The sequence below is a fragment of the Diospyros lotus genome, chromosome 11, assembly GCF_014633365.1.
Source record: "Diospyros lotus cultivar Yz01 chromosome 11, ASM1463336v1, whole genome shotgun sequence".
NCBI classification, from domain to species: domain Eukaryota; kingdom Viridiplantae; phylum Streptophyta; class Magnoliopsida; order Ericales; family Ebenaceae; genus Diospyros; species Diospyros lotus.
This window is the reverse complement of record NC_068348.1, coordinates 24,687,429-24,711,940: the sequence shown is the minus strand read 5'-3', so window position 1 is coordinate 24,711,940 and position 24,512 is coordinate 24,687,429. Positions and strand designations below refer to the sequence as shown.

Below are 24,512 nucleotides of genomic sequence, written 5' to 3'. Positions count from 1 at the left end.
AAACCGAACCGCCTACTGTCCAAATCGTGAACCGCGTGGTTTGGACAACCTTCAAATTGTTTTCGACCTTAAAAAAAAAAAAAATCGGTCGGTTCGATTCGGTCTGGCCGGTTTCCGCGGTGCATAGGTTTTTTTGAACACCCCTAATTTTTCCCCTCACATTTTTCATAAAACATGCCATTTTTTGTCATTTGTCACATTTCTCATTTTCATTTAATTATAATGCCACTTTTTGGACCCAAGTCAAAATCAAAACTCAATTAAATAAAATGACGCACTTCCATTTTAGGCCCCAAATAAAATAACACACACACATATTTAATTTATTTTAAATCTAATGGCCTCAACTCAACTAATAAATGAATTTCGACTCTTCAATTCTATTGGGCCTTTTAATCCTTTGCTCAAACCCATTATTCACGCAATCATTCTTTAACTATTCACTATACATTGATTCCAAAAATAATATTTTCACTAATATAATTTTTTCGCTAGTGGCCTCTTAATCCCAATATTTCAAATGTTAAATTTGGCAATTAATATCCCCATATAAAAATAATTAATTCTAACATTTAATTTCAATGATACCCCACAATGTGACATACGAAATAAAATTTTAATAAATACTTTAGACCCAATAAGAGATCGTTACACGTGTACCCACTTGATAGAAATTGATTGCAACTGCATTATATGTTCACTGGCTCCATGCAACTGCACTTGATTGTGAGAATTGCAACAGACATTAATGTGTGCCCATTTGACTAGTGAATGCCCTCGATCGAGGGCTAGAAAATCTGTCTATTGGTCAATTCTTGGGGAAAGACAGAGGGGCCTGGGTTATTATTTTCCTGCTTAAAGATCACCTTCTAATGACTCATGAAAGAAAATGCACGTCATGTAATGTCTTTGTGTCGGCAAATAATTGCAGGTCAAGAAGGAAACTCTTTATGACTTCTGCTAATGAACAAAATCTTATCATATATGGTTCCACATGCTAGTTAACAATATTGCCATTGGTAAGTCCAAAATTGTTCAGTTTTAACACAATTAGCTGCTTTTTGAAATCACAAAGCCAGTTTGAGAAGCACAGGGAATAGGATAAAAGATATTGGAATGTTCTAGAAGTGTTGTGTGTTCTTGAGTCAATGTCCTTCAATTTCTACACCGAAATAAATCCTCGAGCATGGGTCTTGATTCCTTTGCTTCCTTTTGTTTTCTGCAGATTTTGCAGTTCCATTGATACCATAACTTCAAGCCAACCCATCAAGGATGGGGACCTTTTGGTGTCAAGTGGAGGGACATTTGCACTTGGGTTTTTAACCCCTGGAAATTCCAGATACAGGTATGTTGGAATATGGTACAAGAAGATCTCAGTACAAACCGTAGTTTGGGTTGCCAACAGGAATGATCCAATCAAGGCTACCACCGGAGTTATGTCCATCAACAAAGATGGTGATCTTGTCATCTACAATCAGAACCAAAGTGTTCCACTTTGTCTGACAAATATTTCAACAGCAATAACAGCAAGCAGCAGCTATTCAGCTCAACTCCTTGATTCTGGAAATTTGGTGTTGTTTCGAGGAGATAATGCAAGTAGAGTCGTTGTATGGGAAAGTTTTGATTATCCCACACATACGATGCTACCAAAAATGAAACTGGGGCTGGACCGGAAGACCGGTCTAGACCGGTTCTTGATATCTTGGAAGTCACCTGATGATCCAGGCACTGGGGTATATTCTTATAGGATGGATCCCAATGGCTTACCCGGTTTTGTCTTGCGAATGGGAACAGTCCCTAGATGGCGAACCGGACCATGGATCAATAACAAATGGAGCGGTGTACTACAGATGTCAAACCACTTCTTACTCTATGCCAGTTATATTGACAATAGTGACGAGCTCTCTATAATGTATGGTCTTAAAGATGCCTCGGTTGTGTCCATAATGTTCCTGGATGACTCTGGTTTTTTACGGAGAAGCACATGGCACGATGGCAATCAAAGATGGGTCCAGTTCTGGTCGGCCCCCGAAGATCGGTGTGACTATTATGGCAGGTGTGGTGCATATGGTAATTGTGATCTAAACAATGGGGTTGCTTTTGAGTGCACATGCCTCCCGGGATATGAACCCAGGTCTCCAAGTGACTGGTATTTGCGAGACTGGTCAGCTGGATGCAAGAGGAAGCACATGGCAAATCACATGTGTGGTGCTGGAGAAGGGTTTGTCAAGGTTGCAAATGCAAAGGTTCCTGATGTCTTGGAGGCACGAGTAGCAATGAACTTGAACATGGAAGAGTGCAAGAAAGTTTGTTTGGGAAACTGTTCTTGCTTGGCTTACACAAATGGAGGTAGGGGTGAGTGTTACACATGGCATGGGGATTTGATGGATGTAAGGAAGTTCCCCTATGGGGGACTAGACTTGTATATACGGGCAGCTGCTATTGAATTAGGTATGCTACCTAGCCTGGGCTTGATTTTTAGTAATAATTTTATCTTAAGTAATACTTATTTTATTTATTTAATTAGTTATTCAGAAACATAATTCAATTATTTGATATTGACCCTTTCTTGGGTGGCCCATGCTTCTGTCCATTTTTTTAGAGCATTAGTTCTTGTATCATTTGTCCAATTTTTTAGAGCATTAGTTCTTGTATCATTTACCTAGTTCACACCCCCAGCATTAGTTCTTGTATCATTTACCTAGTTCACACCCTAGCCTTAAAGAACGTTTGGGAGTTGACCAAATTCTCCATTAACTTTTCGCGTAATGTATCAGAAGCTGTAAATGTAATTGTTTCTCTTTTAGCATTTATTTATGTTATGATTTTGGATTGAAAACCAACAACGAACAAACCATTAATCACACAAACGAACATAAAATTTAAAGTGAAAAACTAAATCGAAAAAAATTATGAGCATAAAGAACAAAATATCCCTATGATGATGTTGGTACAATAATAGTGATATAGTTGATAGTAAAATATCACTAAGATGATATTACTACTATAATAATGATATAACTATACTAATTCTAATAATTTAGATATTTATTTATAGACCTAAAATTATCTATAGATATACATAAAAAATCATATCCTAATCGATGATTCAGGAGGATATTCCTTCAAATGAGACAAATTACACTCAAAATCGAATTTAATAACATCTTAATTATAGTTAAATTTAAAGTCCTAATCACAGTCAAATTTAAAAATCCAATCATAGATGAATTATGATTTTGAGTCATGCTTATCACAATTTGATTTCATTCCTACTACCAGTACAATAATATAGTTACAAGTTTCTTCACAATTGAATCACAAAGCGAGACACGCCTTTATGTTCATTATTAAAAAAGGGCCAAAATTGTTTTTTATGCTTTATTTTCTACTCTTTTTAGCAGCTCCACCATCATTAACTGCCAAGATGATTCCTATAATTGTCTCTGCTAATAAATCTAGGGCTATGGTCGTCTTCTTTTCAGCTGAACAATCAAAGAAGCCCTGGAAGTTCCATGGAACTAAGATGGCCATCCTGGTAACTTCTGTTATCACGCTGTCACTGCTGCTGAGCATTTCATTGCTATGCTGGCTTGCAAAAAGGAGAATAAATGGTAGATAAAATTATTTTCTGTTAGTCTTGCATCTTTTCCACTCTTTCCCTCTGGTGAACAATTTACCAAGTCAATGCAATAATTTGAACTCCATATTCATAATAAGATCATATTTCTTTTTGGTTGTGCATGAACATAAAAGAGAAATTTATGACTTAAATTTTTTTTCAAGCTTGGGATAGTGGCAGAAAACACAGCATTTGAACGTATCTAAGAACTAATTTTCCTCTGCTTTGTGATTAACAGAGGTAGGGTCCAACATTCAAGCCAGCGATAATGAAAATCTTGAGTTACCCATATTTGATATGGTGGAAATTAAAGGTGCAACTAACAAATTTTCTGACGCTAATAAAATTGGAGAAGGTGGCTTTGGGCCTGTTTACAAGGTAAATATAATCCTCTTAACACTATATTCTTGCAACCTAATGAGAGGTCCTATAAAATCAAAATTGAAAGGTGTTACTTAAGGGATGATGATCCAATCTACATTATGTGATTACAATAGGGTCAGCTGTCCACTGGAAGGGAGATAGCCGTCAAGCGTCTCTCAATCAACTCCAGACAAGGTCTCAATGAATTCAAAAATGAGGTTATTCTGATTGCCAAGCTTCAACACCGTAATCTAGTAAGACTTTTGGGGTGTTGCATCAATGGACAAGAAAGAATGTTAATTTATGAGTACATGGCCAATGGAAGTTTGGATTCCATCATTTTTGGTTTGCTCTCTTTACCTTCATGTGATTCTCATAATTCATAGTTGCTGATTATAGAAGTGTTCCGTATGTAAAGAATATGTTTGATTTTTTTATAAATTAATGAAGATTATTGTACTCGCCTAGTGGAATTAAGGCTTGAGATTTTGTTGTAATCAACATCTTTGTAAATGGTCTCTATTCCAAGCAGGTCCTGAAAAAGCAAGAAGTAAATCCCTTCTGTGGAGGCAGCGTCTAGATATTATTGTTGGAATTGCTCGGGGACTTCTTTATCTTCATCATGATTCAAGATTGAAAGTTATTCATAGAGATCTCAAAGCTAGCAATGTACTACTTGATGAGAATTTAAATCCTAAGATTTCGGATTTTGGCCTTGCTAGGGCTTTTGGAGGAGATCAATCTTCCGCAATAACAAGAAGGGTAGTTGGAACTTAGTAAGTGGCCAATGTTCTTTTCCCTTGCCAAGTTTAGCAAGAAAGGTGACCAAAATGGCATATTTGATGTTCATCTTACACTAATTCTATCTCGGTTGACATTGATGTGCAGTGGTTACATGTCTCCATAATATGCCATAGATGGCATCTTTTCAATGAAATCAGATGTCTTTGGCTTTGGTATCATAATTTTGGAGATATTGATTGGCAAAAGAAACCGGTTGTTCCATCATCCCAACCATGATCTTAATCTTCTTGGACATGTTAGTTCAAGCGAGTACACCCTTTTTACTTTCCTTTTATTTTCCAATAGTGATTGCCTTTCTTACTTGCATTTTCTAGTAGTGGATTTCTTTGATGTGCTATATCGAGTGATTTCAGGCTTGGAAGCTTTGGATTGAAGGAAAGGCCTCTGATCTATTAGACCCTCGAGTAAAGGGATCAATTCCAATGTTAGAGATATTAAGGTGCATACAGGTTGGTCTTCTATGCGTGCAAAAATGCCCCGAAGACAGACCGGCCATGTCATCTGTGCTCTTAATGTTGATTACTGAGACTGTAGTCCTTCCCCAGCCCAAGCAACCTGGATTTTATATGGAGAGGATTCCGGAAGAGTCACATTATCTGATGGCTGAAAGTACTTCCAGCATCAATGAGATGACTGTGACACAGTTAGAGGCCCGCTAAAACACTTTGTTATGTGTACCTGGTATGTAAATAGTGAAGAAAGAAGTCGTACAATGTGTCTACTACATCTCCTTGGAAATTAACTTGGATATCTGTTTCCCAGGCCCTTTTCGTCATTGCTACCTTGTGTTGATCAGACAAATTACTTTTAAATTTTTATAAACTTGCCTTTTGTGTTTCTTCCTCTTTATAGCCACACAAGCAATCTTATATAAGTTAAATTTCAGCTATAACAACATTTTTTGCCTCGAAAATCCCCTTTCTTATTAGAATTCCATGCATATGATGAATGCATTCATTGAAATCAAGAACATCTATATACATTTTTGTTTTGTTCTTCTATTTCAAAGTTTCTAGTGTGTTATATGTTACTGAATGAATGTTTTTGCATTGTAATTCAGCAGGGAGAGGTCTATTTATTTTGGGCACAACATTAACTTTGTTTTTCCAGTTGTGGAGAGCCATAAGGGAGTCCATTCATAGGTATGTGTTGTTGTTTGTTGTAGCTATTCCTTCGGAGCGAGTTTCCCATATGTAATTGTTGGGATTGAGCCCAGTTGTTACCAACAACATATGATGTATGTAATACTACATTAGTGGGGGAAGCATTTTGGGTAATTTAGCAAAAGTGCTTAGCCCTATTTAGGTTTTCAATTTTAGCCCCAGTTAAGTTTTTCTCCAAATAAAATCAGGTCTCAGGTATATTGTAATTATTACTTCTATTTCTATGTTGATGCGTAACTCATGAGGTTTTATTGTTTTAAAATTTTAGCATTGAAATCTTATTACTGATACTAATTAATTTCTATTCTCTTCTACTTATGTGGGATTAATTGTGTTCACAATTTATGAGAATTTTTGTTTTATATTTAGGAGAGATAAGATATTTTTTATTTTAATTAGTTGAGGCATCACCTATATTTTTTTTTATTTTTTTATAATAAGACATTTGAAGAGGGAAAAAAATGAAGGGAGAAAAATATAAGAGTAAAATAATAAATTTACTTAATTTTTTTGTAATAACTGAGAAAGTAATCTCATGTATTTAGTCAACCTATGAAAAGTGAATGGTATTTACCTTAATAATAATAATAATCAATTATAAAAAAAATCTTATCTTTTACTTTTGTTGTTGCTCAATTACAATAATAAATTTATAATACGGGTGAGATCGAGCGAACCCACAAATTAGATGTAAGCCTTTTGAACAGAGTGACTCTTAGGGTGTCTTGTAACCCTCGGGATATTAGTGTAATGTGCCCTAATGTTATATTTGAATGACATCTAACGAGTATGTAATTGGTCACATTTATTATATCTTTGTACATATTTATAAAAGACAAGTTTTCATCATTATGATCTCTCTAATTTACCACATGAATGAGTGCCTAGATATTTTATTTGAGAATTTTATTCTCAAGGTATTGAGACTATGTGATAGGATTTTCTGATAACAAAATTTCTTAAGTTATTCTTAGTCCTTAGATTCTTTGGATGGGGACTTTGATTAGTCGAGTATGGACTAGCACATGAGTTACTACCTCGTTTAGTATGAATTACTGATAGGATGATGGCTTGTCACACACCATATGATATGGAGATATCGTTAGTAGACATGTGGGTGATTGTTGGGAAACAACAAGCCGAATGTGACGTCGATGGCATACCACATGGCATGGTAGATAATAGTCTTGTCATTAAGTTGCGATGGTGTGTTGATCCTCGGACTTGAACCACCAAGGTTGTTTTGTATATTGGTGTGCGAGATTTGCTAATGAGTCGAACCATCTAATTGGAAGGTGGAGAGGTTCATCTATGTGGTTCTATATTGCTGGTATATGGAGACAAGTGTTGGGGATAAGATCTGTCACCCTCGTCGGTATTTGATGGGGTGAATGTCCTATGTAATCTACTGTTAGTATGACAGGACAGTCCCTAACTAAGGCAAATTGAATATCAAGAAAGGAGTTTCCTGAGGTGTCATTTAGTCATATCAACGAGATCAGACACATAGTTATTGAGTTTTCACTCTATGGCTTTTACTTAGTCGTTAGATGATAGAAGGATTATAGCATAAGGTAATCATCAGTCGTAATAGGTTCACTTGAAGTGAGACTTCATTACCACTTATATTGTCCTGAACTACATCTAGGCGCTATTCAGGAACTCTTGGATCGTTATCAGGATATGGAGATATTTCGATGATGGATCAAGGGGTTAGTTAGTATCGAAAGAAGTTTTGGTGCTATCTGATTGCTAGCTGATAGTGAACCTAGAAAGTTAAACACCATATAGTGTCGTGTTTGGTATCAACATCATGTGCTCGGAGTGTCTTAGGGATTGGTGGGTCAAACATTGATTTGCTGGCCAACAGAGTCGACTTTCCTGTGGCGAAAGTTGACTTCCAGGGCAACAAAAGTTGACTTTTGCCCTTGAAAAGTCAAACTTTAATCACCTAGTTTCCACTTAAATTGGAACACCACGTGGCTCGCAATTGGGAGGCTTGGTTAGGAAGGCGGTGGACAAATCTAGGGCAGAATTAAATTGGAGAAACAGAGAGTTTACTGCTTCATTCCCTGCGTCTTTTTCTTCTGCTTCCTTTGTTATTCTGTTGCTGCTAGGAAATTAATACGTGTAATAGTTACGTGCGAAAAAATTTGAGACATAAGTATAGGTTATACGGGGAAGCTTTGTATCTAGCTCGGGAAAAGATGACTGGAACGGTACGGAACAACGTATTAGGTGTGAACTGACTAGGACCACCACAATGTGAGGTGGAGCTATCTCAGTACAAAAATAGTTTATGTATCAACCCCACATCGAGTTGCAGGTAATTCATGTGATGAATATGCGTGTTACTTAAATATGCAAACTGTGTGTATGGAACGTGTAATCGATTTTGTTGCGCATATCTAATGTGTATAAAAATTTTAAAATTAACCGACATGGCCATACCAAGGATTTCCATCATGGGATGACTTGTGACTTCCTTCGATGATGTGAGTCTCCCTTGGTGACAAGAATTCCAAAGTGATAGGAGAGAGAGAGTTATCTGATGACCAAGAGACCTGTAGTGAAAGAAGCATGTTAGAGGCACAAGTAGGATCACTCATAGACCCTTCAATACTTAAGTACTCTCAGCTCAAAAAGAAATTAAAATTTTAGTGGCATACCTTGAGTGAGGAGTTGGCCTTCCTATTTATAAAGGGGCAGAGAACTAACAAGTAGCGCAAGACCTGTCCTTTTTGGGGGGCATCTCGAAGGCATCTTGGACCAAGCCTCACGCCTTCCTAGGAAGGCCTCTCGGTCATGCCTTAGGCTTGTGAGTGGTACACTTGCATGAGGCTGTTGCATGGTGTCAATGTGTAGCCTAGTCCTTCGGTCGAGGAGTGCCTACACATGAGTCTCTCGGTCATGCACATGTCATTCGGTCACAACATACTCATTGGGTCATTCGATCATGCAACATACTCGCCCCATACTCTTTCGGTCATTGTGACACTTAAGCCATGCAACTCATTTAGTCACTTGGTGCTTAGGTCATACTCCTTCAGTCATGTCTTCATGCACGTGGTCATTCAGCTTTAGTAGTCATTCAGTCACTTAGGACCCGTTCGGTTAGGCATCGTAGTCACTTAGTGGGCAAGACAATCACTCGCACATGGTATGGTAGTCACTTGCACATAGCAATCGCTCGTGTGCATCCTCTCGTGGTCGCATTGCCGCATGGCCTCACCAAGCCTTCACGTGTGCTTGTTGCCTGTTAGGCACACTATCTGTTGCCTTTCACCACTTGCTGCTAGCACTTTCTTTATACCATTATATAAATGTGCCGACATATATGTGGCCAAGTCTTTCCTTGCCTTCATATACTCTTGTATTATTAATTTGTTATAAATCAAATGGTATTTCAAATGGTTTATAGAGTTTTTGTCCCACTTTGATAAGATAGAAAGTTTTCCTCATCTTTTTATGTATGTTGAGTGAGGCTTATGAAAGCTATTAGAGAGTTGGGCTCACACCCCTGAGATTAGGCCAATTCAAAGCAAAATCTCCTATTCCCCCCCTCCTGGGTGCACGAGTTAGATAGCACATTGCAATCTTTTGTTTGGTTTTTTTTTTTTTCTAGCCTTACTCGAGATTGTCCTAAATTGCTCTTCAGTAGTTAAGAGAGAGACCGAGTCTTTACTAACCAATATTTTTCTTTTAATCTTTTATCCTTTTGTTGACCACCTTATCCATCTAGTCTCCAGCTATTGATTATCTCTCCCAATGTTCACATTTCTTCACTTATAAAAACAGCCCCTTAGTGCACTTGTGAGTGACGAAATCCATTATTCTTCCTCTCTGTTCATTCTTGTTGTTGCTTTTATAGTTGTTTTCCTTGGATCTTGCATTGTCTCTTGCTCTCCTTTTGTTCCCAAATTCCGTGGGTGTACATATGTTTGGAAGAGCTTGTTGTATCCTGGAGAATAATCACCTGAGCCTTTATACTGTTTATGGAGAGACAAAAATTATCCTTAAGGTCAATAATGTTTTTTATCCCACCACGAGCTTCATACACTTGTTATTTGCGTCTGTCCATATTATTCCAACATATATCTTTTGCATGGCTTGCTTCCACCTTCTCCCTTTTAAATATAAATATATATATATATATATCACATGCATAGTTTATTGCCTTCACATGCACCTCCACTTACATCTTTATTATTGTTTTATATATATCCCACATGCATGGCTCAGTTATGACTTGGTGGCGGGTCTCCTTCATGCACATTGCTTAGCCTATGATTCCTCAAGTCCTTTGGCTAGTGGCAATCACTCAATTATAATCAAGTGACTCTCAAAGAGGTCACTTGGTTATAACTAAGTGACTTCTCGGTTAAGCCATGGCCACATGCTCCTCGACGCACACTCGGGCCTTGCCTTGTGCTCATTGCCGCAAGCCTCATGCAATCTATCTTGGTCAAGTGACTATTTTGGAACCGAGTGACTATAGAAAAACCTAGTGACCTTTTAATTGGTCAACAAGTCCTTTTTGCCTTGGCCCACTTGGTCTACTTTAGCTCAAATTAAATTTTCAGCCCATCTTCATAATTGGCTTATCTTTTAGGTTGTATGCCTGTTTTATCACATTCCGGTCGATTATTTTGTAAAATATTATATATCAATTTTTTTATTTTTTCAATAGTACAATCAAATTTTAATTTATTTAAGTTTGTATATACGTTTGTCTTATCTTAAAATAGTCTATTAACTGTTCGTATGTCAGGATCACCTAACTTACTATATAAAAAGGTAACAATTTTTAATGTTATATATATCACTTTACAAAAGGTGATAAATTTTTAGTTGCTATTATTTAAATATTTAATTCGACCTATCGTGTTGATTATGCCCTCCCTCAAACAGTTCAAATCAAATGGAGTTCGACCAGGGTAAATTTTTTTAAGTGTGACTTTTTATACAAATTAAATAAAAAAATAAAAATTATTAATTATTAATTTTATTAAAATTATAAGAATTTATAAAAGATAAGGAAGAATAATTTGGGCTCTCATTAAAATCTTGTTTGGGGAAAATCCAATGGAATAAAACCCTAAACGAAGGAAAAATAGTACCTTGTATTATAAATATTGCATTAAAAAATGAAAACTACATATTTGAGTCTACATGCTTCCTCCCGAATCTCCGTAAGCATTTCTTGATTTTGATCAATCTTCCTTTCATCTAGAGTTGTCAAAAAATATCCGAAAATCGGTGAACTGGACCAAATTGGACCGAACCGTGCCTTTTGGATTGATTTTATGATTCAATGGTTAAATTCTGGTTCTAAAAAATTAAGAACCGATATATTTGGTTTGATTACTAATTTTTTTTTTTTCAAACCATGGTTCGAACTGAATTATAACCGATATTATACTTATATATATATTATAATTTTTTGGGTATATATATATATATATGCATAAATAGTATCACTTCTAGAAAACTAATGAGATTCATGAACTTTTTTATTTCTAAACTTTTATGTGCTATTACTATACTAAATAGTCGATGTAATCTCATTTAATGAAATAGTCAATGAATTATTTTATTCTACTTTTACTTCAAGACTTGAAGCATTAATGAAATTATGGATTTATTTTAATTAACAAATTTGTTTGTAATTTCATATTTTACGAAAATGTTTAGAAACTAAATATTAATTAGATATAATCGAAATCAAATCGAAACTGATCCGGTGTGACAGGTTGATCATGATTTGATTTTATATATGTAATGGTTTGGTTATGATTTTTATTTTTTCAGAACCGTTAAAAATTGTTCGGTTACTGAATTCTTATATAACTAGACCAATCCGAACCATTGACACCTCTACTTTCATCCTCCACAATTAATCAAAGCAAAAACAATCATCATATGTACTAACAAAATAAAAATAGCAATGAAATCTCTTTTGAGGTACAAGCGGCAACTTTTTTTATTATTTTTTTTTAATTTTTTATACACATACATAAGTTTAAAAAAAAAAAATTGGGCCCCCTCAGCTGTGGCCCTTGGGCTGTAGCCCTGGTTGCCCTGGCCCAGGCCGGCTCTGATTCCTAATCCATACTAGTCTGAATGTTTTTCAATCCAAACGTCTGGGTCGATTATGCCATCTTTTGCTCTGCGACCCCCTGAGGATCAAAGCGAATGCGGAACATTAGGGATTGCAACTTTCAAAGTCGCCATGGCTTTTGAACCTCTAATTCCCTAGAACCTGAATGTAGGAATTTTACACTCGTGAGTTGTAGAGAAATAAGTTTTCTCTTGGTGATGCTAGATTTTGGTGAAACGGATTCAACATACTTGGAACAAGCAGCCCTGTTCCAATTGGGATCCTTTACAATTTGGTCAGTGGAACAATCTTTTTCAAAGGCTCTCATTTTCGTTGCATTATTGTGTCTTCTAATGTCTATCTTTTCTTTGTAGACTATTCTTTTCTAGAAGAGTCTTAATGACGGTTGACCTGCAGATGTAGCTATATTTGTGCTAACCGTGGAATTTTCTGTAGGGTGAAAGTATTTTTTACACTCTCAAACACAAACTTATTTGAAGTAGTGTGACCAATTGCTAACTATTCCTCATACAAGATAAAGCAGCATCAGTTACTGAAATATTGATGCAGGGTCATAATTGAATTGACACTTGGCAGCCGAATGAATGATGAAATGGCATCCATAGAGCAACTTTCAAAGTCGCCACGGCTTTTGAACCTCTAATTCCCTAGAACCTGAATGTAGGAATTTTACACTTGTGAGTTGTAGAGAAATAAGTTTTCTCTTGGTGATGCTTGATTTTGGTGAAACGGATTCAACATACTTGGAACAAGCAGCCCTGTTCCAATTGGGATCCATCCTTTACAATTTGGTCAGTGGAACAATCTTGTTCAAAGGCTCTCCTTTTCGTTGCATTATTGTGTCTTCTAATGTCTTATCTTTTCTTTGTAGACTTTTCTCTTCTAGAAGAGTCTTAATGACGGTTGACCTGCAGATGTAGCTATATTTGTGCTAACCGTGGAATTTTCTGTAGGGTGAAAGTATTTTTTACACGCTCAAACACAAACTTATTTAAAGTAATGTGACCAATTGCTAACTGTTCCTCATGCAAGATAAAGCAGCATTAGTTGTTATTGAAATATTGATGCAGGGTCATAATTGAATTGACACTTGGCAGCTGAATGAATGGTGAAATGGCATCCATAGAGCAACTTATTTATCTGGATCTCTTTTAAGTATTAATGGTGTTATGGGCATGTACTTATGACCTGAAATCTAAACTCTTTTATGCGCATGTATTCATTAGATAGTCGTAGTTAATAAATAGAGGTAGACTTCGATATTTTCTATTTAAACCCTATGAATGGAGGGAGCAGAATGCATTTTCACTTGAAATTTTATTTTTGCTATTTTCCTTGCAGTGGTTGAGGGCTTCTAGCTGACTGTTTCCTTGCTGAGTGCTAGATTAATAGTGGACTGAGAATCACTAACCGAGCTTGAAATGCAATCAAAAGAAGACTGTTCTACAGCATTCATTAAGACTTTAAAGTCTATCTGTACCCACTTGGTAGAAGCTGATAGCCAATTGCATTAGACTTTTAGTCGCTCTGTCCTTGCGCTGCATTATATCGCATAAATTTCAACATTCAAAATGTGACTATTTGACTTGTTAATACCCTTGATCTAGCCAATCCATCTATTGCCCAGTTTTGGGGAGTAAAACAGAAGGACCCGGGTTGGTTAATACCCTATTTGTTCAGTAACATTTTGCATTGAGCAATAGAAAGCACCGACGTTGAGCGATAGGAAGGATTGAATCAAATTACCCTGATAAATCTATGCAAACTTTTTAAGGGTCACCCATCATTGGATTAGCCTAGCTCAAAAATATTTAATTTGAAAGTTCTTTATCTACATTCAATCTAAAAGGTATGCAGTTGGTGTTATTTTCTTCATTATTATCATTGATATATATACTACTTTCTCTAGAGTCCCATTTTAGACCTGACCTTGGGCTTTCGAAGTATTACATTCTCTCCCCTTGAGCATATGATGTTCTCGTCATGTGATCTTACAATTGGTTCTAAATTTTCTTCTCTTTGGGGGCTGGCATCCTAGAAGCCCGTCAGGAGCAACTCCTTGTTCAGACCCTTGTGCCCTGACACCACCCTCCGCTCTCATCGGATCACCTTCTCCAAAGGTCAACTCTGATACCCCCTTTAATATCCCGCATTGAGCGATAGGAAGAACCGGATCAACTTATTCTAATGGACTAACGCGAACTTCTCAGGGGTCAACCCATTCTTGAACTATCCTAGTTCAAGCATATTTAACCCGAAAATTCTTTATCCACGTTCAACTCAAAAAGTATCTATTTAATATTATTTTCTTCTTTACTATCTTCAATATATATACTAACTTTTCTAAAGTTACTTCTTAGATATGACTTTGAGCTATTACATGTTTGTTTCCTGTTTAAGCCCCCTTCAGAATACTGTATGTCAGAAGTGTTGGTCAGGTAGGGAAAGCCATGAAAATAGGTCATGAAAGATGGAAACACAAATTTTCTTCGTGACTCCGGCCTACTACTGAACAGAATCTAGTTATATACGGTTCCACATGCTTCTGTACATGGTAATTGGTAAGTCCAAAATTGTTCAATTGACTCCAGCCTTTGACTTCCATTTTCTGATCGACTTTTATGATATTCAGTCAGCAATTAGCTGCTCTTTCTGATCTCAAGGCCAGTTTAAGAAGCCACTCACATTTAAAAAAGAGTCACAGGAAATAGGATAACTGATATTGGAATGTTCTAAGAGTGCCGTGTGTTCTTTGTGTCATGTTCTTCAACTTCTACCCCAAAATAATATATCCTGAAACATGGGTCTTCATTTCATTTCTGTTTCTTTTCTTCAGACTTTGCACTTCCATTGATACCTTAACCTCAAGCCACCCCATCAAAGATGGGGACCTTTTGGTGTCAAGTGGGGAGATCTTTGCACTTGGGTTTTTTAGCCCTGAAAATTCCAGATATAGGTATGTTGGGATATGGTACAAGAAGATCTCGGTACAAACCATAGTTTGGGTTGCAAATAGGAACAATCCAATCGACGGTACAACTGGAGTGCTGTCCATCAACAAAGATGGAGATCTCATCATCTACAATCAGAACCAAAGTGTTCCATTTTGGCAGACAAATATTTCAGCAGCAATAACAGCAAGCAGCAGCTATTCAGCTCAACTCCTTGATTCTGGAAATTTGGTGTTGTTTCGAGATAATAATGGAAGTAGACTTGTTGCATGGCAAAGTTTTGAATATCCAACACATATGATGCTACCAAACATGAAACTGGGGCTGGACCGCAAGACCGGTCAGGAGTGGTTCTTGACGTCTTGGAAGTCGCCAAATGACCCTGGCACTGGGGAGTATTCTTATAGGATAGATCCAAATGGCGTGCCCCAGTTAGTTGTGCTCAAGGGCTCAGCCTATAGATGGAAGTCCGGGCCATGGATCAATAACAAATGGAGTGGTATACCACAGATGTCACCTGACTTGATATACAATGGCAGTTTTATTGACAACATTGATGAGCTCTCTGCAACGTATGGTGTTGTTGATGCCTCGGTTGTGTCCATATTGTTCCTGGATGACTCTGGTTTTTTACAGAGAAGCACCTGGCATGATGACAATCATAGATGGGTACAGTTCTGGTCGGCCCCCAAAGATCAGTGTGACTATTATGGCAGGTGTGGTGCATATGGTAATTGCGATCTAAACAATGGGGTTGATTTTGAGTGCACATGCCTCCCGGGATATGAACCCATGTCTCCACGTGACTGGTATTTGCAAGATGGGTCAGCTGGATGCAAGAGGAAGCACATGGTAGATCACATGTGTGGTGCTGGAGAAGGGTTTGTCAAGGTTGCAAATGCAAAGGTTCCTGATGTCTTGGAGGCACGAGTAGCAATGAACTTGAACATGGAAAAGTGCAAGAAAGCTTGTTTGGGAAACTGTTCTTGCTTGGCTTACACAAGTGGAGGCAGTGGCGAGTGTTTCACATGGTATGGGGATTTGATGGATGTAAGGAAATTCCCCTACTGGGGACTAGACTTGTATATACGTGCTGATGCAAATGAATTAGGTATGTTACTTAGATTGTGTTAAATTTTTAGTAATTTTGCATTAATTTAAATTATAGTTATTTCATATTTGGGTAAATTACACTGAGCTCCTATAAGGTTAGGAGAAATGTAGGGGACACCACCTCTATTTTGACATATTACAATGATCTCACCTGAGGTTCAAAATTTGGTACATTTAATCCCTTATCATTATATAACTACCGTCAAATTTTATGAAATTCCCCAAAATACCCTCATGCTCTTTTCCTCTCCTCTACAACTCTCTCTCTCTCTCTCTCTCTCTCTCTCTCTCATCCGGTCACTACCGTCCATTGCTTGGGAACCCCAACATTTCTGGGGTTCGTATTTACAGAAAAAAAAAAAAAACATTTCTGGGGTTCGTGATCAAACCCCAGTGATGCTGGGTTTTGGTGGCTGGCACCAGTTTTTTAATTTTTGATTTTCTGTATTTAGGAGGCGCGAGAGAAAGAGGGAGGAGAGAAAGAGATAAAGATTGGCCAAGTGGTCATTTTACTCTTTTTTAATTGGTAGGAGAGGTCACTGGAATCTCTCAAAAAGAGGTGTTGCCCTGTAATTGGGCCTAACCACAGTGTAACTTTCCCTAGTTATTTTTGTTAATTATTTTGAAGCCTAGTTCATTCCCTGTTCGATTATTGACATTGACCCTTTCCCTTTCTTGGTTTGTTACTGTTGTCTGCTTTTTTGGAACATTACTGTTAAGTCTGTTATCATATACCTAGTTAAGAACCAAAACCCGAAAAGAATACGTTGGGGAGTGGATGGCCAAATTCTCAACTGTTGGTGTAATGCATCTCAAGCTGGATATATATGTAGTTGTTTCTCTCTTGGCATTTAATTGATTTGGCACCTACTACCCATAAACAAAAAATAAAAAGTTATAAGCTTTCTGTTTCCAATGTTCGCATATATATATATATATATTTACAAATTGTGAGATGGCTTTATGTTTTATTGATAGCTAAATCTTTTATAGAACCCTAGTTGTTTTACATGGTTTCTATCTGCTCTTTTAGTAGCTTCCACCATCATCTACTGCATAGGCTATTCCTACATTTGTGTCTTCTGAATCTATTTCAATGGTTGTCTTCTTTTCAGCTGAACAATCAAAGAAACCCCAGAATTTGCATGGGAAGAAGATGGCAGCTGTGGTAACTTCTGTTATTTTAATGTCACTGCTGAGCATTCGCTTACTATGCTGGTTGGTGAAAAGAAGAAAAAAAGGTAGATAATTTAGTTTTTCTCAGTTTCCTGCCTCCCCACCTTATGTTTGTTGTTGTAGTCTTTCATCTTTTCTTGTATTTCCACTCTTCTCTTCCATTGAACAATTTATGCCAAGTAAAAACAATAATATACACTCCATAGTTTTATTAGTAACTTATGAACTTAAATGAGAAATTATAACAGTAGTTTTGTTTCCAGATTGGTGTTCTAGCGGAAAACACTGCATTTATATAGAGCTAGCAGCTAGTTTTTCTGTGTTTTGTGATTAACTTTGGTAGCATCCAACATTCAAGCCAGTGATAATGAAAAGCTTGAATTACCCGTGTTTGATTTGTGATTAACAGATCAAGTAGAGAAAGTGCCGCAAAAAATGTGTGCCTATACACATTTGCAATAATGTATGGCTTATTGTACAAAATAGACATGACATATCTAACTTGATTTGTTAGCCTTGTCGAAAATAGATGACAAATCTTATCTATAGGGTTAAGAAGAGGGTTCTAATCACTTTTCAAATTAGCCAACTTAATTCATTTCCTACCTATCTTCATAACTTATGATCTCTGGCTTTTCTATATATTGTGTCTAGAAAAATTTAGATTTTTTCCTCATATCTTAGAAGATGTGTCATGTCCATTATAAGCTTAAAATATAGTTAATATCTGAGGAGAGTCAAAATCAAGTTTGTTATCCAAGTTTCCCTTTCTTGAAGTCCTTATTCTTTGTTCTTGTGATACCCTTGCTCCTAAGTTGAAAAGACAATTATTTTAATCAGTTCATGGAAAAAGTTAGGGAAGTTCGTATTGCATGCACCATGTAAAGAAATGCAGTTAGGTTGGCTTTTGGTGTTCAGGGAATTCAAAAGGCCTAGAAACAGAACATAGGCTTTGTTTGGGAGATTAGAATGAAAAATAATTTTTCCTTGTTAGGGAGATTAGAGGATGAAAAGGAATGGAATATATTTCTTCTTATTTGGATAATAATGAAAGTGGTTGAAATGGAATGATATCAAACAATAAATGACCATTAGAGCATGATTAAGTTAAAATTAAATAAATTTTAAAAAATTTTAAAATTAATGTTGACAAAATACAAAAGTAAGTTTTCCATCTATTTTCATTTCACCCGTTCTCTCACCTTTTGAGAGAGAAAAAAGGAAATAGAGCTTTGGATGTAAATGAATGAAAACACTGTCACATAAGTATTAATAGGGTACCTAGCGTCTTCTGTGATGTGTTTGGGATCTTCACATTTTCAGCCTTCATGAACCGTTCTCCATTCTTACACATTGAAAGCGCTTGCTTCCTTGTCATACACTCCATAGTTGTATTAGTTGCTTATGAACTCAAATGAGAAATTATAACAGTAATTTTGTTTCCAGATTGGCGTACTAGCAGAAAACACAGCATTTGTATGGAGCTAACAAGTAATTTTTCCGTGTTCTCTAACTTTGGTAGGATCCAACATTCAAACCAGCGATATTGAAAATCTTGACTCGCCCATATTTGATATGGTGGAAATTGAAGGGGCGACTAACAACTTTTCTGACACTAATAGAATTGGAGAAGGTGGTTTTGGGATCGTTTACAAGGTAAATATAATCCATTAATACAATATTTACTGGACTAGGGAGGTCCTACAAAATCAGAATAGAAAGCTGTGACCTTCGGCATCATGATCCAATATATGTTATGTGATTGCTATAGGGTCTGCTGTCAACTGGAAAGGAGATAGCTGTCAAACGGCTCTCAGTCAATTCCAAACAAGGTCTTGATGAATTCAAAAACGAGGTTATATTGATCACCAAACTTCAACACCGGAATCTGGTAAGGCTTTTGGGATGTTGCATTAATGGTGAAGAAAGGATGTTAATTTATGAGTACATGGCCAATGGAAGCTTGGATTCCTTCATTTTTGGTTAGCACTCTTTACCCATCTTCATGTCTTTCTTGAAATTTTATTTGACCAAAGAGAAAGTATGCTAATTATAGAGGTCAAAAACTGATCCCACTTAGTATGATTAAGGCTTGTGATGATGTTGCTGCTATTGTAATAAGATCATTATAGAAGGTTGTTTTCGACGCAGGTCATGAAAACACAAGAACTAAATCCCTCACCTGGAGGCGACGTTTAAATATTATTGTGGGGATTGCTCAAGGACTTCTTTATCTTCATCATGATTCAAGATTCAGAGTAATTCATAGAGATCTCAAAGCCAGCAATGTACTACTTGATGGTGATTTGAATCCTAAGATTTCTGATTTTGGCCTGGCTAGGGCTTTTGGAGGAGATCAATCTTCTGCAATAACAAGAAGAGTAGCTGGAACATAGTAAGTGGCCAATCCTCTTTCCCATTATCTAGGTTTATCCAAGAAAAGAGACTTACATCTCTGATATTCATCTTGCTCTAATTTTTAGTTCATTTGATAATTGCATGCAGTGGTTACATGTCTCCAGAGTATGCTATAGATGGCATCTTTTCAATGAAATCAGATGTCTTTAGCTTTGGAGTCATGGTTTTGGAAATACTGAGTGGTGAAAGGAACAGAATGTTCTATCATCCCGACCATGATCTTAACCTTCTTGGACATGTAAGTTCACCAACAAGCGTCCCTTTTTTCTTTTTTCCCCTGTTCTCCACTAGTTCATTTTTTCTTTATAACATTTTCTTGTAGTTGATTTCTTTGGATGTGCCAGGCATGGAAACTTTGGATTGGAAGAAAGGCCTCTAAGCTATTAGACCCTCGAGTTGAGGGCTCAGTTCCAATGTCAGAGATATTAAGGTGCATACAGGTTGGTCTTCTGTGTGTGCAAAAATGCCCAAAAGACAGACCGGCCATGTCATCTGTGTTCTTAATGTTGATCACTGAGACTGCAGTCCTACCCCAGCCCAAGCAACCAGGGTTTTATATGGAGAGGATTCCACAGGAGGCCCATCATCTGATGGCTGAAAGAATTTCCAGCATCAATGAGGTGACTGCGACACAATTAGAGGCCCGCTAAAACAACTTGTTGTTCGTAGCTGATACATAAATAATTGAAGAGAGAAGCCTTACACTGCCTCTGTCGTGCCCTGTGTCTCCTTAAAAATGAACTTAGGTATCTTTTTCCCTTGCCCTTTCCGTCTTTGCTATCTATTACTGTTGAACAGAGAAATCTCTACTGAATATTCTTATGAACTTGGTACTTTTGCTTAGCATTGCTTTACTGATCAAAGCAACCGACAAGGAATCATGTATAAACTAAATTCTAGCAATAACACTTCCCAACTTACAACAAATTTTGTCTGAATCAGCCAGTTGTGGAGAATACTTTTACACTTCCCGACAAGGAATCATGTAATTTTGTTAGAATTACATGTTTATGATCTTTCTCATTGTTTTTGTCGTCTTTCTGTTTCGCACTTCCTCTATTTGATTCAATGAATACTTTTGCATTGTAATTCAGTTGGAAGAGGTCTATATAATATGGGTACGACATGACCTTTGTTTTCCCAGTTGTGGAGAGCCCATTCCTGGGTTAGTAGCTGCCACCAACTATTTCCTCCGGTAGCTCGCTTTTTCTCAAATTTTCAGCACTGATGTCTTACCACCATGAACACGATCGATTTCCTTCTCATCCGCTAGCATGGAACCGATCTGTTTTAAGGGTATCCACAGCGTTTTGCAAGAGTCGGGAAAGAGTTATTTTTGTATATAACATAGAATTATCAATATTTCAACAAGCGTCCATTGCAATTGTCACGGGAACACGTAACTGAGACCACTCAATATCACTTGAACTGGTAATTGATCTGTTTGTCAACTGCCAGTACTTGCAGAGGTTGCATCCGACTTTCAACCCAGTGATAATGGAAATCTAGAATTACCCACATCTGATATGTTGGAAACTGAAGGGGGCAACTAATAAGTTCTCTTATGTTAATTATAATTAAGATTGAAGATTGGAGAACACCGTGTTTACACTTTACAGGGTAAATATAATCTACTATCACTATGTTTCAGTGAACTAATGATGTCCTGCAAAATAAGAATAGAAAGCTGTTTACGTCTGGCATGATAATCCAATAAATGATACGCGATTATCATAGGTTCAAGCGTCTCTCAATCAACTCCAAACAAGTTCTCAAGGAATTCAAAAATGAGGTTATTCTGATTACCAAACTTCAACACCGTAACCTAGCAATCTATTGGGATGTTGCATCAATGGGAGGAAAGACTGTTAGTTTATGAGTACATGGCCAATGCAAGTTTGGATTCCTTCCTTTTTGGTATGCTCTCTTTCCTTTGTCTTTCTTCTGATTCATATTTGACCAAAGAGAAAGTATGCTGAATATAGAAGTTTCCCTTATATAAAGAGTATGTTTGCAATTTTTATTACTTAATGAAGATCGTTATAAAAGGTGCTTATTCAAAATATGTCCAACAAAATAAGAGGTAAATAGCTTGTGTGGAGGCAGTGTTTAGATGTTATTGTCGGAGTTGCTTGGGAGTTTCTTTATCTTCATCATGATTCAAGATTGAAAATTATTCATAGAGATCTCAAACCCAACAATATACTACTCTGATGGTGATTCGAATCCCAAGATTTCAAATTTTGGTGCTAGGGCTTTTGGAGGTGATCAATCTTTTGCAATAAGAAGAAGGGTAGTTGGGACTTAGTAAGTCACTAAATGGTCAATACTCTTTTCTCTTACCACGTTTAGCCAACGAAATGGTAACCATATTACTTCTCATGTTCAAATTACACTAATTTCTAACTCTTTTTGTACTTATATGCAATGTCACGTGTTTTCAAAATATGTTGAAGATGACCTTTCTATAATGAAATCAAATATCTTTTAACTTTGGAGTCATAATTTTGGAGATATTGATTGGAAAAAAAAAATGGTTCTTCCATCATCTCAACCATGATCTTAACCTTCTTAAACATGTGAGTTCACGAATTTAGAATATCACCTTTTTTTTCTTCTCTTTTCCTTTCCCATTCTTACTTACATTTTTGCGATAGTTAATTTATTTGACATATTATATTGAGTGATTTCGAGCATGAAAATTTTGGATAGAAAGACAAGCCTCTGATCTCTTAGACTCTCGAGCTAAAGGGGCTAACTTCAATATCAGAGATACTAAGATACATACAAGTTGGTCTTCTATATACGTAGAAATGCTCCAAAAACAACTCGTAATCTAATTTATGTTCTTAATGTTAACAGTTGAGATTGCAATCCTATCACAACTCAAGCAATTAGGGTTTTATATGGAAAAGATTTTGGAGAAGACATATTATTTGATTATTGGAACAATTTCTAACATCAATGTGGTTACTATGAAAGACCTAGAAGGTCGCTACATGACCTTATTGTATGTACTTGATACACATAAATAGTGAAGAGTGAAAAGATTTGAAATACTCTTATTGCGCCTCCTTATAAATGAACTTAGGTACCTCTTTTTAATTTCTCCTTAAATATATTTACTACCATGTGTTGATAAGAGAAATCTCTATTAAAAATTCTTATGAACCTATATTTTTGTTTCTTCCTTTATATAGCAAATTTATTAATAAAAAGTAAGCATAACAAAAGAGAAAGTATGGATAAGGTAGGGAAGCCTTCTATCCATACCCACGCTCTTAAGGTATTTTATTTACCCCATTTCTATCCCCATACCCATAGGTTGCATTTGGTGTCTTCCCAATAATTAAAATCTTAGGAATGTGACACATTCCTAGGAATTCAACATTGATGTGTTTAGTATATATGGTAAAATATGGATTAAAATCTTGAGAAAATAGCACTAACGTATTTGAGAAAGTATTTAAAAAATTTTAAAAATACTTTTTTGAATTATAATACAAATTGTGTACATAAAAGACATTTATTAAGTATTAATAATTTAAAAAATATATTTAAATAAATATATAACAACACAACATAATAACAATAATAAAGCATCTTATATATATAGATATAAAACATTACATATATACAAAACATATATTATACATATATAGCGCCTAACGACCTCTATGGAATAAAACTATAAAAGCTTTCTTATACTTCCACCCTTTGTCCGCCCGAGGCTCGAATGGTGATGCTGAAGACAATATATGAGCGATCAGAAACTGATTCTAATTATTGTATATTTTTTATTAGGTTCTATACCTATTTATAGGTATCACACAAATATAGATAGGCATATCTCTTTAGGAATTTGAATCTAATTCAAATTCCAATTATTTATCACATTACATTGTTAAAATTCAAATGCTAATAAATTTGAAACAAATTTAAATTCATAACATTTATCTTATCATTAGGAAACTTATTCCAATATAACCACAATTCTAACAAAATAAATGTAGGGAAGAGAAAGTGGAGAAACAATTACAAAGAGCAAAATCGGAGAAGAGAATGATACTGTAATCAACGGCGATAGATTGAGAGAAAATAAAGTTAGGGTTTTTTTATTTTTTGTATGCAAAGGTTTTATATTATTGGTTAAAGTATATCTGTCTAAGAAATATATCACGTTCTTATTAATTGGAAAAAATAACTTTTTCATGTTTGATGGTAAAAAAATAATTCTCACAAAACATGTTCATGTGAAAGCAGGGGCGGATCTAGGAGTAGATCTGGGGAGGGCTGGCCCCCAGATCCATAACTCATTTCAGCCCTCCTCCCTTGCAAATCTGGGGGAGGGCTGAATCTTGGGGGGGGGGGGCTGCAGCCCGTGCCTGCCCCCCCCCCTAAATCCGCCCCTGTGTGAGAGAGTCATGTTCTCAAAAATCTATTATACTAAATGCAATAATTTAAATAACTTTAAAATAATTTGATAATAAAATAATCTAATACTAATGCAAATAAAAAGTTAAAAATATCACCTTAGTTTGTCAATAGCAAGGGTGAGAGGCAAGATAGATGATGACAAAATAAGATCTTGAATATACACATACTCAGGTTCGTCTTGTTCACCGCCTACGATGCATGCAAGTTGAAAAATCTAGGAATTTACTCTGCTATGAATCGTAGAGAAAGAAGTCCTGTTTTGGTTGTTGGAATTTGGAAAAATGGATTGGATTCGACGGACTTGGATTAAGCAGCCCAGCTCGGATTGGGTTCCTCTTTAATAA

General features: G+C 36.2%; 2 protein-coding genes across 14 annotated transcripts in view; both read left to right on the top strand.

Moving 5' to 3' along the window:
- The window catches only part of LOC127813645 (G-type lectin S-receptor-like serine/threonine-protein kinase SD1-1), an 86,205-nt gene that overhangs the window by 46,770 nt on the left and 14,923 nt on the right, over nucleotides 1-24,512 (top strand). For 3 of the 7 annotated variants that reach the window (XR_008026162.1, XM_052354718.1, XM_052354714.1), the window contains exon 1: nucleotides 1,033-2,451. The exons of 2 other annotated variants lie outside the window; for them this stretch is intronic. Coding sequence is in view for 3 of the 5 variants with exons in the window: in XM_052354718.1 (XP_052210678.1) it covers nucleotides 1,149-2,451 (1,303 nt within the window). In the remaining 2 variants the exon portion in view is untranslated. Of the gene's footprint in view, nucleotides 1-1,032; nucleotides 2,452-3,485; nucleotides 3,615-3,860; nucleotides 4,001-4,119; nucleotides 4,331-4,517; nucleotides 4,762-4,873; nucleotides 5,291-24,512 lie in introns of those variants that run through there. 2 more of the 7 variants (XR_008026163.1, XM_052354721.1) reach the window with 2 other exon arrangements.
- LOC127813647 (G-type lectin S-receptor-like serine/threonine-protein kinase SD1-1) lies at nucleotides 12,110-21,153 on the top strand. 7 transcript variants are annotated; one of them, XR_008026164.1, is made up of 9 exons: nucleotides 12,110-12,347; nucleotides 13,415-16,135; nucleotides 17,253-17,378; nucleotides 18,836-18,969; nucleotides 19,085-19,295; nucleotides 19,465-19,708; nucleotides 19,819-19,969; nucleotides 20,076-20,477; nucleotides 20,826-21,153. XR_008026164.1 is itself a non-coding variant. In XM_052354725.1 (9 exons), exons 3-9 carry the CDS (start codon nucleotides 14,833-14,835, stop codon nucleotides 20,379-20,381), a joined length of 2,475 nt encoding a protein of 824 aa, XP_052210685.1. In that variant the 5' UTR covers nucleotides 12,110-12,347; nucleotides 13,415-14,634; nucleotides 14,706-14,832; the 3' UTR covers nucleotides 20,382-20,654. The 7 variants fall into 7 exon arrangements, 6 of the variants coding, with proteins under 6 accessions (XP_052210685.1, XP_052210687.1, XP_052210683.1 ...); XM_052354725.1 differs by lacking the exon at nucleotides 20,826-21,153 and having other exon boundaries at nucleotides 13,415-14,634; nucleotides 14,706-16,135; nucleotides 20,076-20,654; XM_052354727.1 differs by lacking the exon at nucleotides 20,826-21,153 and having other exon boundaries at nucleotides 14,474-16,135; nucleotides 20,076-20,654.

What these genes read in the sequence shown, in the direction of transcription:
- LOC127813647 (XM_052354727.1), top strand. Translation starts at nt 14,833, where the DNA reads ATGTTCTTCAACTTCTACCCCAAAATAATATATCCTGAAACATGGGTC. An exon ending in GTTTTGGGATCGTTTACAAG is followed by an intron (nt 18,970 to 19,084) that starts GTAAATATAATC and finishes TGATTGCTATAG; the next exon opens with GGTCTGCTGTCAACTGGAAA. An exon ending in ATCTTAACCTTCTTGGACAT is followed by an intron (nt 19,970 to 20,075) that starts GTAAGTTCACCA and finishes TGGATGTGCCAG; the next exon opens with GCATGGAAACTTTGGATTGG.